Below are 16,118 nucleotides of genomic sequence, written 5' to 3' on the forward strand. Positions count from 1 at the left end.
TGTATAATTTGGAAAAGATAAAACAAAAAAGAAAAAAAAGCACTTTCGACATAGTCCCCATTCATTTTTCCGTAGACAGAAAATGTCAATTGTTGCTCCACTGCATAGACAAAACCACTTGATGGATTTGGAGCAGGTTAAAAATGTCTTGGGCACGTAGCGTTGACCCATCATCTTTTTGTGGTTTGGCTTTATTGTGTCCAGTACCTTCGAAATATTTGACAGAGAAGGGGGGTGCCCCTTTCTCTAAAATAAATAGCGACATCTACCGGGTTACATTGAGAAACTGGGTGTTTATAAATGAAACAATGGCCATCTTTTTTCTTCTCGATGCAAAAGATACCCGCGGTAATGCCCCAGGTTCTACCCCAGGGTATCAGAAAATAAAATACAGTAAAAAGCCATTTGCAGGTCAAAAAACATGCAAATGCCATCAGGCTAGAGGTGGAGGGAGGCAGGAGGACACCAAGTGACATTGGGGAGTTGGAGGGGTGCTATGGACAAAATTTGCAACCCAAGGTTCAAACATTTTTCACATACCCCGGGTATAACCTGGGATATAACCATGGATACCCGCCATTTCAACTGAAACTGTGTCACAGAAATGACGAGTGTTGTGGGGCAAATGGGAGAGGGGGCACTTGGTGAGGGTCTGGGAGGGCAGTGAAGCATTTTGTTTTTCACCTTTTTACCCAGTAACCGCGGGTATATAAAACAACAATACACACAAGTATACGTAGTGCATTCTACAAACACTTGAGGCTATTTGTAGTACCGTGCAATTGTACCCGTGGGTATGGGAAAAAGTTATTAAAAAATTGTCTTTGCCACATATACAGTGAGGTTGGTGTGGCCAGTGACATGGTAGTGTTTTAAAGTAAATAGTGGGCACGGACTAGTGGGCATGATATACAGTAATCCACTGACAAAACTTGAGTTAAAGTTTAGTTAACGTGATCAAATGTATCGCAACACACCCCTCAAATTAGGCGCATTGAGGAATTCAGGACCACCTTAACTCGGCACATTCCAAGTTACAGAAGCCATGGACAGTGGCACTGAAAAATATACAGTAGGCATCACCAAAGGCCATGCCCACTGGCCATGGCCCTGGCCCGTCATGCCAAAAAATTTACAATCGGCATGACCAAAGGCCGTGGCCATTGCCGATGGCCAAAGGCTATGGACAGTGGTCCTTTAAAATATAAACTGTCCATGGCTGGCGGCCATGGACAGTGACACTGAAAAGCCAGTGGTGCTGAAAAATATACAGTGGGCATGGGAAAACAAAACGATGGTATATCAAAACCCTTGAAATTGAAGGAAACATCTTTAGTTGAAGTGCAGTTAAGGTGAGTAAACATAATGCAACACAACCCGGTTCTCAGTTTCCCAAAGCAATTAATTTGCAAAGTTTTGTCGCATTAAGTTTACTAACCTTAAGTGCACTTCAATTAAAATGTTTTCATTCAATAAAATGTGGGACAGTCTTCAACCTATACAAACTATAGTCATAACTATAACTATAGTCATGGTTAATATAAAACCAATTTCCATTGACATATCCCAAACTTCTATTACTAACATTTGACTTGCCTGACAAATCATTAAATGGTGAAACAATTATTAAGTACAGAAAAAAGCAGTTTTTGTCTATTTCCATTCAGTTTCCCAAGGAGGAGAAAGTGGTTCCTTTGAACACGCACACTGCGAAAATCACTATATAGATTTACTCTAAATAATAAACAGGTTAAGGCCAAAGCATTTTAGAAATTCGTTTTTTGTTTTTATGTAAATCCATCCAGTAGAGAAGGGGGTAACCCAATCCAAAACAAACATGTATATATCTCTCATGGTGCATTGCAGCATTAAGGCTTTAAAAAAATAATAAGACTCGCTAATCCTGCAGGAGGTAATAATGAACAGTAGTCAAAATAATTACTAGAGGAGGGAAAGGAGTTGTTTCAAATCCGAATGGGGTGGTTAGTGGGAAAGAGGACTAAATGGTTAGGCGGGCACTTTGGAGGAGCTAGAGAGCCTGTTTTGAGTCAAATAATCTTCATTTTATGGTGAATACTGTGGGATTCCTGCAGGAAAATTGCGAGATGGGATTAGAAAAGAAAGTGAATCAATGGAAAGAGATGTGGGAACGACTATAATATTACAAAAGGACAGGAGGGATTTAGACAGAATGATGAAGGTGGGTGGACCTAAAAGGAGCAAGGGAACACATGTAAAGTGGCCACAGAGATGCAGAAGATTTCAATTTTTGAGCATTTGGCAAATTATGGGGGTACTCGTAAAAAGGTTTGCTTCAGTTGGTATGAGTCCTGCACAGCAATGCTACGTGATGTTAGGATGATCATCGGTAAACTTCTGAGAGAAATTATTGGAGTTAATGGGAATGAAAGAAATGGAAAAAAAGGGGGAGGGGAAATTTGACATGTCTATTGGGACGTGGTCATTTAAAACTGGAGGAAATGGGGCCACAACCAGAGGGCTCATCTTTAAGTCGTATAAAGTAAGTCCATGGCAGTTGGCACATGGGTATGCTTAAAGAAATATGAGTCACAGTCAAAGGCCATGGCCAGTGGCCATTGGCTATTGACATAATCTGAATTGCTGAGGAGTGGATAGTGGCCAGGTACAAAGCTACGGCCACTGGCCATTGTCAAAAGCTATAGTCAGTTGTACCTTGTTATTTACAAGAGAGGGGAATATGGGACATGGCCGGAGGCGGTTAGCCCAACTGACATCTTTGTGAATTGTTACAGATTGGCCTTTGCCCGGGGCCAAAGGACATGGCCTATGTGATATGGCTATTTTTCTGTGAGAGTGATACGACCCACAGCCTTTTAGCCTCATTCTAGTCATTCTGATGGGGTCACAACAAAGGTCATGGCTAGTAGGACCAGGCTGATTACTAGTGAGCGGGTAATGGACACCAGCCATAGTGCATGGTGCGTAGGTACAGCTCAAGCCCTTGAGCAATGGCTATGGCGCAAGGCCATGGCTAGTGGGTCCGGAAAGAGATATGGAACAAAGAGCTAGAGTAAATCTGCTCTATCAAGAACTGGTGCTCGCAGTTGGCCCTAAAGAGGGCTGAACATTTGGAAGATAATGTATCAAATAGTTTATCCACAACCTTTATAGTAATAAATTATCGCCATCAAATATGATGATTTTTAGAAATGTTTATTCACATCCCTTTTTCGTAGCTCTTTTTGAATATTAATCTGTCATATTCAATGAGGCTGCACCAAATCAGGTTAGGATTATATGTACAGATGCCAATGCATTTCGGTTACAAAAAACCTTCATCAGCGTGGTACATTGATTCAGGGATCTATCTGCATTAACCAACATTTCAACAATTATCAACCATTTCGTAACAACAATGTTTCAGATGAACAAATTTAAACACATACCAAATCCAAGTGTTCCACAACGGAGAGAACATGAAAAGAAAAAAGCAAAAAAGCTCTATGTCAATAACTGAGTATCTGTTTATACTGCAAATTAACAAAACCTTGTTTATAAAATGTTTTTTTCCATACCTTAAGTTTTAAATAATTCTCAAATGTTTCTCCATATGTGTGAGAAGCAAAGGGTTGAAGTGCGGGCTCCCTGCTCCCCTGGTGATAGTCCCGCCTTCTGTGATGACACGAAGGTGGGACCCAAGGCATACGTGCACCTACACGATGCCATTGGGTCACCATGGAAACATTTAAATACGGAAATAGGCATTCGCGCTCGCGCTGGTGCGATTGCAGTTGTCACTGACACAGCGTTGCTGACAGGTAAGGTTGACTACATTTTCCCCGCTCTTACGGCTTCTATTAACATTTCATGTTATTGATTAGTTTCCCTGTGGGTTTTACAGGAGCCCGCACTTCAACCCATGGGTTCTAGCTCCCCTCTGTAGATTCTGGACACACTACTGTGGGGAAAATCATTACATTTCATATCCTGTTCTGCACTGCCTATCAGCTTTACCTGAAATGACCTTTCATACTCCATCTAATCCATATGCTACTGCAGTTGAGATCGTTCACATCTAATGATATCATGAGTGTTGACATCATAGGGGTTGAAAGCAAGAGCGCATCTGTTATTAATTTCCCCTGAGAAAATGTGGTTGCACAAATACCTAATTACTGTTACTATTTGCTTAACGTCGGCTATGTGTGTGAAACACCTAGCAAAGCATTTTCCCATAGAACCATCTCTGGCAAGGCTTAATTAGATCAATCCAAATAGCAATTATATCAAATGCAATATTGCTATTAACTCAATCAGGAAGGGGTTGTAAGATCAGTCTACTTGGTACTGACCACTCTGAGCCATAAGATAGTAATGATAAAAATGAATTGGGACTGGCTTTCAACTGTGCTGCCAGATAGAGCAGTGTCTAGGCCCTGACACCACACATGCTTTTATAATCTTTTTCTTGAAACACCCAGTGCCATTATCATTATAAAACACCTGAAGGCTTATATACTCATGTAGATCAATTTGATATAGGCACATTACAAGAGATCTGGTTTATTGATCCATATGCTCTAGGCAGACGTAATACCACTGATAAAGGAATGCTAGACAGGCTAAGAGGGTGACTCTTATTTATTGTCAGAAACAATTGTGATATTACTGAAATATGCGTCCCCATCATTATATATTGGCGGGTACACTGACAGATGTTAGATTGTCAAGCAGATACACGTAAGTAATGATAGTTAATATCTATGACCCGCTGGGTGGTGAGTACACTAACATTAATCTGCTTGTCACAGAACTCATATAAAATGACAACTATGATCATAGCACCACTGCTCTGATGATCTTGGGTGTTTTTAATGGCAAAATTCCCTTAGAAAATGCACTGTTGTGACAATGAATATCTAGATCACTTTTTCTTGTTGGATCTCTCAGACAAAAGAACAGGACATTAACCACATTGGTATTGCGTATAGTTAATGGACGTGCCAGTAACAATAGACTGGGAAATTATGCAAGGATCACAGAAACATCGACCAAAACCATTAACTATCTTTTCTTACATGGAGAAGATATAGGGGGTCATTACGAGTGAGGCGGTAAGGGGTTAACAGCGCTGGTTGAGGTGCCAGAGCCGTCAACCCCTTACCGCCTCATTACAAGTCTGCTCGCGGGAACCCGCTAAGGATGACTGGTTTTTCCAGGTGCCCTTAGCGGTTCCCGCGAACAGACCAGGGTGCTAACAACGGGCCCATTCTTAATGGGCCCGTTGTTAGCACCCACCCCATTCCCATTGAGCCCTATGGGGGCTCGAATGGGAATGGGGATGTTCAGGGTCTGGGTTTCCTGAATCGGGAATTATCGGGCCCTCCAAGGTCGGAATGGCCCGGTAATTCCTCATTCAAGGAACACAGACCCGGTACCCGGTAAGGGGATAGCCATGCTACTAATAGCGGCATGGTTACCTCCTACTGTGTAATGACCCCCTTAGAGTTTATTATGGATATCTCTGTTTTTGTTAGAGAGGAAATGATTCACTCTAAAGTTCTCTTAATCTGGGCAGGTGTTCAGGTACATGAGGTAATTTACAATAGGACTGATGCATTCGAAATTAATCTGCATACTAAACGTTTCAGATGGTCAGCTAAAAATATTGAAGTAATCTCTTCAAGAGCTAAAACCCTAGGTCATTCACTGCTTAAAGGATAGAATACCATATAACATAGTTCATTAGGGACTATGGGCGGTACATCAGTATATAACCTACAGTGTAGCTATGGTAAAAATAGAACACTATCCATATCTGAGAAATATTTATATACTGAGTATGTTCAGGCATTACAGTCCAGATGGAGTCGTTCTAACAGAACACCTAGGCACAAATATGATCTTGACATAGTACATGACAAACAGGTTCTCAGGAAAGATAAAAACACATAATGGATCAGTCATTGAGGCTTTACAAACATAATAGCTTGTAAATTAGGGAAGAAAGAGTATAACAAATGGATTACAACTCATAGCTTGCTAACAAGCCAGAGGGAATGGCAGGAAATGGTCAACACTGTCAAGAACATGACACACGATTATTCAGGAATAAAGTTCATTACAAGGGCAATGAGAATAAACAAATCGCTAGTGCTTCTATGCTAAGTTGGGAGGACTATGTCACATCTACTTAGGAGGACAGGCCTGTTGAATTTCAACCGTAGCTTCCTAATTGAATGGATGTACACCAGCAACATTAACATGATTGCCAGACGGATAGAGTGCCAAATTCTGTGGCACCTGCTCCCGAAGTACTTCGGTATGCCCTAATAAAATATAATTCCTTGATATGGGGACAAATATTGCACAATCTGCTTATTTCACTTAGTGAAATTGGTAGACTTCCAACAAGTTGGTTACACAATATTATAGTTCCCATAGTTATAAGTAGAAATAGGCATGACCCTCGTTGAGACAGAATATTGGCTATACAAGATTACTGTCGAGTTGTTTGTGGGGATACTGCTGAAAAAAATATTATGGTGGGTGGATAATATATCTGATACACAAAACAAAATAATATTATGGTTTTTAATGGCACCAAAAAATAACTGTAGAGCTATAAGTGGTTCATAAATCAAATGGTAGTGCATGTATTTCCCTACAACAGGTATTTATGTGGAACATTGATCAATAACTGATGTGGTATCACCATTTTGAATATGTGAAGTTCACAATTAAGCAATCTATGGAATGGCTATGGGCCTTTTCCAATAAGAATTGAGTATGCAATGAATTTGAAGATACTTGTTCTGTGTTCTTCCACATATGATTGCAAAGCACTCTGTTGCTTCCCAAACCCAGGTTTGCACTCAATAAATACCATAATGATGATAATAATAATAATAATAATAATAATAATAATAATAATAATAATAATAATAATAATAATAATACATGTGTTGATGACATTTGTGTTAACATATATGTTTCTTTTTTTCTTTGCTATATTTACTATATGTTACTGTGTTCAATTTCTCTTGGTGAATTTTACTATAAAATGTCCTTTTGATTCCTCTTTTACTTATGTATAAAAAGCTATGTGTACATGGCTATATTATACTAATAATAAGAATATAAAATAAATATATTAAGTAGATCATGGTTGGATCCATGTATTCTTTTGCTTCAAATGCACTTGGACTGTGGTTTATATCACTGATCGCAATATGAGGAACGTATCAGACATGGTTTTACATAGGGCTGTATCACAAAAACAACTTCGACCCAAATTTGTTGTTGATGGTGTTATTTATACTGTCAATCACAGTACCGAACTAGTTTGCATGGGACGAATATTGATATTTCTCAGGACATTTTCAGTAGCATATAGTCCATGTAATATTGATAACTCAGACCCCCTTCCTTAGCTGATGTCCATTAAAGCTGCACATTAATCTGTTAAAGAGAATGCCAAAGGTACAGCCCATCATAAATCAGCATAGTAGATAGAAGCTAATTTAACATGATCTGTATATTGTTGACATATAGTCTTAGTGAAAGTGTGTCTTTTGTGAAAGTGAGCAATTTATCTGACCTGTAACCCATAAACTTGTTTGTTGTAGAACAGAAGATGTTGTCTAGTGTTTAGATAGTAGTATTAGTAGTAGTCATTTATATACCATGTTTTTTTCATTTGTATGGCCTCAAAGTGCTTTATGATAGGAATGCCCTCTGGGGCCGAAGTCCAGGTATGGGAACATTCTCAGAAAAGCCTTTCAGCGCATATGTGCATTTGGCCAGGATTAGGAATTAGGTGGGCCCGCTAGGCTCCAGTAAGCAACCCAAGAGATCAGGCATGTATATGGGTGCTGAGGGAGTTAATGACAAGGCGCTAGTGCAAGAGACTTGTTATGTGACCAGCTAGACCAAAAATTGTCATAGGTTGTTGCTGTATTCAAATGGCAGAGGTGTTGAGTTATGCCTGGTGTAAGGGACGAGGCTGTTACTTGTCCAGCTAGACTAGTCTTAGCTGCATTCTAAAGTGTGTGGATGGATAGCCATGCCTGCGGCAGATGCCTACCGAAGTGGTGCATTTATACATACCTTAAGCTCATTTGTAGCTTATCTTTGATCTCACAGTGTGATCCAATGATCTGTGTGAAAAAGACAAGCTACCAGCCTATGCTCTTCTAGGCGCTATAGACAGGCTACCCCTGAAGTCCGACACACTCCTATAGACCGGCTATCACATACCGTCCGCTAGACATGGGAGACAGACTGCCTTACGATCTGGGGTCATAGGAATTTCTAGCAAAGTAGACAGGCTACTCTTGTAGTCTTATTCAAAATCTTGTCAGTTCTATAATAGGCTACCATCAGGCATCCTCTATTGCAGTATTAAGGATGCCTGCATATATCATTATGTGTTACAATGGCTATAGATATTTGAATTGCAATGGATAGGTTACAATCCTATATCTTCGAGCGTAATAGACAGGTTAACATTATAAAGTGCTGCTCCAAGTGTCCACTCCCAGATCTAAGTGAAATACATGTGCTACTCTTCAAAGTTTCTTCTAAGCTAGCCTACTGTTAGGGAGAATTCTCATATATAGCTAATTTCCCTTACCTAGTGAGACCCTCAGCAGCTTTGCTGGATTTCTGGGATTTTTTTTTTTCACCTGGAAAGAGTGTGAGCCCTTTTTACCACGCTTACATGTGTTTTGCTGTGTGTGTTTACCATTTTTGTGTTCATAGACTGTGGAGCCTCACCTACTCCACAGACATCATCTTTTTACTGTATGTTGTGCAGCACCATCAGCGCAGTGATACAGGGTTGTCTTTTAGACTTCCCAACTCAGACTCCATTTTCTGGGGCTGACTACTGTCCCCCAGAAGATGTAAAGTTGCCATTAACTTTATTAGTCTATTTTAAATCCACAGACCCAGTGCAAACCATCTTACATGGAGTACTGGAAATGGTTACTACTTATCCCTTTTTGTCTGTCTCTCTTGGAGCATTGCTTTCCTCTCTTTCCATTAAGACTTGGCTGGTGGCAGTGGTAACTACCCTATTTTTCCTACCGCGGTTATCTTAAATAACCATGGTATTGTTTTAGGCTATCTTGGTAGCCTCAAACTTAAACCTGCATGACCATATTGTTTTTAATATTGTTCCGGATGGGTTTAGTCACCATTTCTTTTTGGAAAAGTCTTTCTCGTGTTCGTCTCTACGCGCCAAACCAGGTTTGGTTCCTTTGTTCACCGTCTTTTTGTGGGCTTCTGCACAGAAGCCCTCCTTTAGGCGCCTGGGTAGGCAGGATGTGAGGGAGGGGTTTTAGGACCCCTGCCATGGGTTCCCTTGGTAACCCAGGTCCCACTCCTGTTTGATTGCCTGGGTGACTGTCCTCGCCAGGACAGCCACCCTGCTGTGCAATTTACAGTCAGGCTGTGTGAATTTGGGAAAACTGCATACAAATCAGTTCTCTGGGTCTGGAGGATCAGAGTCGCGCTGGAACGAGAGAACCGAAGAAGAGCTCACAGAAGAGGACCCCTACCATGACTGAACTGCCCGGTGAAGCCCTGCTGCAGGCCCGAATCTTCATACTCCAACGACAGAGAGGATCTTCCAAGAATCTTCTTCCCTTGAGCTGGTGGGACCAACCAGTTCACCCAAATGACAAGCCAGGACCCCATCTTCTGGTTGAATTCACTGTACAGAGCTACAGTGGGCCGAATAGCCAGGGAGGTCAGACCCTGCTTGGGTTTTAAGGAGCACACCTTTTATTTGTTGTTTTGCTCTGCTGCTTGTTTCTTCCCTGGGTGGTGCAGGACCCTCCAGTCTTCCTACTTCATGTCAGTCCGACAGTCGCTTCAGGAACCATGACCCTTTTGGAACTACCAGGAACATCAGCCGCAGCTACAGCTTCTTCTACGTTTAAGGTACTGTTCAACATCCGGTTGTTCGTTTCATCCAGCCGCGGTGAAAGGGTGTGAAACCTTTTGCCAATCCGAGGGCTTGTCCTTCTCTTCTCTTTAAACTAACTTTTCTGCTGACCAACTTTGTTCTGAACTCTTGGCAAAGACTTAACCGCAAACTCACCTGAACTGTGTGATCTTGAGCAAAAGACTTTTGTCCTATTGACTTTGGCCCTAAGCCTTTTGCACCTGATTTTCTCACTGTAGTTCCTCTTTCTAGATTGCCCTGCTTACTTACTTGTTGGTACTGCTCCATTTTTACCTAATTTTGTCTTTCCCTCCCTTTTAAATTAACAGAGTGCCATGTTACTCCCACTTCATTTTGTGAGCTTAACATATCTGGAAACTATTTGGTGTGGTGTATTAAGAGTGTGATTTTTGAACTGCTTTACTTTAGTGAAATGTTTAACAACTGAAGAGTACATAAATGTATATTCTTTTACTTGAAAACCTTGAGTAAGTGTTTCTTTGAATCATAGTGATTGCTGTCCTTTGTGTAACTATTTGATACTGCTGACTTGCTCTTGAGATAAGTCTGGCTGATCAGCCATTGCTACCACTTTACTGTGTAGTACAGGCTTGTACCAAAGGTGAATTTGTGCTGCCACTTGTAGTCCTAATTGTGTGTAGTGTTCCCAAAGGGTACTGCATATAATTCTGCCTAACACCTATCCAATTTAATATTTGCACGAGCACTGTATGTGATAACCTTCACAGTTCTTCATATTGCATACATCTGCCAATCTACACACTTTCTTCTAAGCACAGCTCATGTGTTAACCTACCCAATTTCTTCTACCCCCCAAATTAAATACATTCCCTGCCCCCACAATAAAATGAAAAGCAACACATTTCCTGCCCCCCAAATCCAGTTAGTGCTACACGTTTCCTGCACCCGAATTACAACTACTTTAGAACAGGGAACCCTGGATAGAAGTGGTTTCTTTTTTTTATTAAATTCATTTTCTTTTCTTGCCTAAGAGTATTTCACATTATGCAACCCCTGGAGACTCCCACACAAGTGTCTAATAATAATTGATTGTGCATTTCGTTAAATTAGATGTGTCAAGGTAAGATAGTGACTCATGATCCATCCCTGGATTCTGAAAATTGCGAGAATAAATAGAGCAAGTTCAGTTCTTTATAACATTCAGGAAAGGAATTTTAGTCGACGTGGGTGCAGCCAACTGACAATAATTACAAACCCTAATTATCCCAAAAGTAGTTTTTACTTCAAACTCTATGCTCTCATAGACGCTCAAACTATGAGATTGACATAGTGTGATCCAAACAAACTTCAGAGATGATCTACTGATTATGCTATACAACCAATCAAATGTACCCATTGAGTCCATGCTTGGTTGCCTCCTGTGAGCCCATTATGTTGTATGGAGACTTTATTTTGTTCTAAGAAATTTAAAAATACAAATTTTTTTCTAAAAATAACAGGAAATTATTCCAGCATTCTCAACTTGCACATTTTTGCCCTTGCAGATATTTACCACCAACCACCAAACGGAAGCTGAATGATATGAATCAAACTCGTCTCTGGTGGTCATCCTATTCTCGTCCAGTAATGATCCCCTTCACTGGCTCTCAAGAGCCCTGGAATTTGGAGACCTACCATATACAGGTGGCAATTAACAGACACCGTTCTTTGTAAGCTATTTTAAGGAAATGAATACATTTTCAAACCTGGCCTGTTATATAGAAAGCACAGGTTTAGCATCATATATCGGGAGGATAGCTCAGGGGCAACGTGCTCGCCTTGGAAGCAAGATGACACGGAGCAGCACAGGTTTGATCCCTGGGTCTGCACATAGAAACCTCTGGGTATTAAGCACGTTATAAATAACAAATCATATTATATCATATGTCTGAAGTCCACTTTCATACATTGAAATATATAGACTCTGCACGGCTGCACAGCTGTACATACATGATTTGCAGTAAAAGCTCTAGCGATCTGACCTGTTCTGTCCCCATGTTCTGTTTCCCAAACCTTTGCAATCACATCTCGGACTTCACAAAATCTAGCGTGTAATTTACTCACTAATGGGACTGGCCGAATTGTCAATGTACCATCTGCTCAGTATATCTGGATGACATACTCTCCTCCTCCATTAAATACACGCAAAAAATGCAAAACAAAAGGTCATTCTCAAGAGGAGAACAGAAGCCACAGTAAAAAGTACATTGTTTAGCAAAATCCAGATGGGAAGAGTGGGGGGCATCGGTTTCTCACAAATGAGCATAAACTAGTCCTGATACTTGAAAAGGAGATATCACTTCCCTGGACAGTGTAACACGCCAGACCACGTTTTGACAGGTTCAAAAAACATTTTGCGATTCTAGTCTGTATGTGGTATTTAAAAGACACCTGCACCCATTTCAAGCCTAAACACGTCACCTCAGTATTAGTGACTGCTCTGTGAGTGGTTTCCACTTTTCCAGCCCATTGTGGGGAAGTCATTGTCACTCTACTGGTTTGCAGGTGCCCCTCAATGTATAGAGAAACATCCCCGTCCTTTGGGTAACAATGGGCTGGCTAAGTAAGTATAAGCTTGACAAGGGGTGTCATATAGGATTGTCCCTCCTGTGAGTCAGTTGCACACTGGGCATTCAATGCAGGATAACAGGCAAAGTAGAGAATTTCTCCTGGCTTTCTGGAACGCAAACTTTATCTGTACATTTTAGTAGAAATAATACTCTCTCGCCATTGTTGGACAAAACTGCATGTAGCTTTAATACAATGGCCGGTAGATCAGAAGAAAAGTCAGTGCCTCAATGCCTACTGGTTGTATGATCGCTATACAAATAAAATAAATAAATATAAATTTTGGACCTGGAGACATTTGATAATCGACAACGTTTAAAGGGTTATCACTAATATGTTATGTAAATGCTTGAGTATGTAATGACTTCTAGTAAGTATCAGAGCTTCCATGCACCAGAGAACCATTGCATGGTATAACTGTTGAAGGGTCAATGGGAAAGCTGCTACAAGGAATGTCACTAACTTACATAAAATACACTTAAAGTACTAGTGTTTATGAAATGTGCTGTTGTTTGAAATGCAAGAAATTGGCTCTATGCCTATGCCAAACAGTGTAATTAATCGCGCACAAACTGACAATATCGAACTAGATTGGGAGTGCAGCTCTAAATGACCCACTCCCATGAGACACAGCAACATCCAGCAAAGTCAACTATGAAATGAATATCAATCAAATCTGTTGGCACAAAGTATCAGACAAGGTTACTCCACATAGATCATCGGCCACGTGTGTCTTTTTCTTAGCTTTGCAAGATGATGCATTAGGCCTCCATCTGAGTTGGACAGAACGGTAGAAAAGTGCTCTTATTCCTGGACACCGGCTCTTTACCACATCGGCCGACTCTGCGTTTGCCGGTGCGGCACCTGCTGGGGGTAACCCAGGTGCCCTAACGGCAAAAAATGCACTCATTACCGGCATCGCCAATGGATAGCAGTTCCCCTCATGGAGTATAGGACTCCATGAATGGGGATTTGCGCCGTAACTCTGGCACCCATAATCCAGTGGCAATGCCACCGAACCGGGTGCCGGAAACAGTATCTACATTTGCTGGTATCCTGGAGGCTCTACTGCTAAGATTAAGCGAAACTCAGAATGAGGCCCGTTTCGTTGCTATGAGATCGTTTCTTTCTGGCTTCATTCTTTTATGCATGTATGTAATTATTTGTGACTTGTAAGGTGGGCGTTGTCGAAAACCGCTTGCTACAAGGAATCTGCTGGAGTGGTGGTAGGGAAAGGAGGAAAAAAGGGGGGCTTGGAGGTGACAGAAAGAAGATAAAAATATTATTCAGAATGAGAAATGGGCACTTTCCTGTTAGTTAAGCAGGAGATGCCCATCGGACATTGGAGCATGACAGTAGGTACAGGTAGGATGCCATTACAACATTATAGATACTAAAATACGGGAATTAAGCCTGAGATTGGATTGTCTGAGTATGATAAGGAGAGATCTATGCTGATTAAAGCTCCAGATGATTAAACCTCACTTTGACTCGGACTCTGTTGCCCTTTGATGCATGATTGAACTTATAAAAGATGTTTACATAGATGCATTATTTGAAATCCTTAACGAGATTGATCAACAGTGAAATGATTGACTTTTTCATGCCATCCAAGAGAAAACTAGTGTTTTCTGGTTTTGATCATGACCTGGTGGAGCATTTCACATGTAAATGCACCCCTTTAGGTCGGGTACTTCCTCTTGCTCAGCATTCAGTTCACAGTTTAGCAAGCATGTTGCGGTTGTGTGTCGTAATAATCACTTATGCCAACCACTGCGGTACTGAATTAGAAACTGCTCCTCTGCGTGAAGCAAACGGTCTCCCTTCTCTAAAATGAATAGGCGTCGCAAAGTGGTGGCTCAGTTCTGTCAGGGTGCTTGCAATCCCCGGCAACCTGCATGAACAAAAAGTCTGGGAAATCTTTTGAAATTATAGATTTTATTAGTTTTAGTATCACAATCTTTTGGCAATTTCGTGCACAGCAGATACAAATTGGTGAGCTACAAAATGGCACTGCAATTATCTTGAAAATACAAGGCTGCAGAGGAGCCAAATGTACACACTGTGAAGCACCCTTTTTTGTTATTGATGTTCTATGTTTGTAACCTGTCGTTCTGCTTTTCTTTTAGTTACGGACGAGTTTATGCTGCAGACCCCTACCACCACGCACTTGCTCCAGCAGCAACCTACGGCGTTGGTGCCATGGTAAGTTGGACATTCTGCCCCTTTCTCTTGCAATGCCTTTTCATTCCCATCCCTCGTTCACCTTCCGCAGACCTCCCCCACCTTCCTCTCCCGAGCATGGATCCGTGCACAGCTGACATCTCCTCACTTTGACTTAATTGAATTTGTCTCTTGTGCTAACGGCAGCTAAAATGCCACATTAATCCTCACAGTAAACTTGATAAATGTCTTAATTTCTTGGCAATGTAGTGCATGTAAGTTATTATATTTCTAATTTTGCAAGTATCACCTAGCTGAGCACTTACCTTAATGGATTAATTAGTCAATTTGATAATTAAATCCATCACTAACAGAATGCAGTGTCAATGCAGAACCGCTTTGCCTCTTAGCTACCTTTCCGCGATGACTAAAATTCTAATTTTAAGTAAAATTATTACAAGAGACTAAAGGGATATGTTCTGGGTCTCAGCGATAATTTGCAGAAAAATGTCTTTCTAATCTCCCCACCAAAATGTATTTGCAACACAATTAATGGGCAGGAAAAATTAAACATCCCAAACCAAAATAACGATCTTCAGTTAGGAAGAGGCTTGACTGTTGGGTAGGAACGTTGGCCTGCTGCAAATACAACTTTCATGGTATTTGCACTAAGACAAAATGTATTCTTCCAGGGCTTTTTTGCACTAAGCCAGTGTTTGCCCTATTGGTAAAACAGTTACCTGTTATCAGAAATGACCTCACAGTTCACCTTTAAAATAGTATCCCAAAATGAGTTGTCAAGCCACGTTGCACACTGGGGCTAGAACACATCATTAAAAGGAAATTCAGCTTTTCAGATGTCTTGCTTCATACAAACCACAGTCATTAGTTAAAACCGAGACATGTATGGCAGCATGCTCAATTTGCACTGTGTTTGAGTCTAGGAAAAGCGACCGAGAACCTATTTATTACCTAATCTAGAAAACCTGTTATTAACTATATTTATTTTAAACCGCTTACAATGTGTACTTTTTGCCAACACTGGACGTTCTATATTTTTACATATGGAAACCCGGACGAGAGCTAGCACGAGACCAAATAGTAAAAGGTGGTGTAATGCGAACATGTATTAGAGTTGACTAAATACTCTTTCTATGTAAATTCAATATGGAAATTCACCTCAGAATCCGATGAACTTGTCATAAAGCAACATGCATCATCTATTCAGGCACGTAGCCCCTCAGTGACTTGCAATAGCATTATAATTTAATTTAGTGAGTATTTTTGAGGATGAACCTCAGGGAAACGTTTTGTAAACATTGTCTGATGCTCAAGCAGAAGGGTTATTTATTTATTTATTTGTATTTGTAGAGCGCACAAACAGCCCGCAGACATCGAGGACCTGAATCAGAGCTTAAGGAGGCTTACTTAA

The 16,118-nt window shown here is 40.8% G+C and overlaps 1 protein-coding gene across 21 annotated transcripts in view; it reads left to right on the forward strand.

Moving 5' to 3' along the window:
* The window catches only part of RBFOX1 (RNA binding fox-1 homolog 1), a 1,014,010-nt gene that overhangs the window by 972,296 nt on the left and 25,596 nt on the right, over positions 1-16,118 (forward strand). For all 21 annotated transcript variants that reach the window (XR_011303135.1, XR_011303137.1, XR_011303136.1 and 18 more), the window contains one exon: positions 14,653-14,728. Coding sequence is in view for 18 of the 21 variants with exons in the window: in XM_069646785.1 (XP_069502886.1) it covers positions 14,653-14,728 (76 nt within the window). In the remaining 3 variants the exon portion in view is untranslated. The remainder of the gene's footprint in view (positions 1-14,652; positions 14,729-16,118) is intronic.

Source organism: Ambystoma mexicanum, chromosome 2q, assembly GCF_040938575.1.
Source record: "Ambystoma mexicanum isolate Mex_15411 chromosome 2q, UKY_AmexF1_1, whole genome shotgun sequence".
NCBI classification, from domain to species: domain Eukaryota; kingdom Metazoa; phylum Chordata; class Amphibia; order Caudata; family Ambystomatidae; genus Ambystoma; species Ambystoma mexicanum.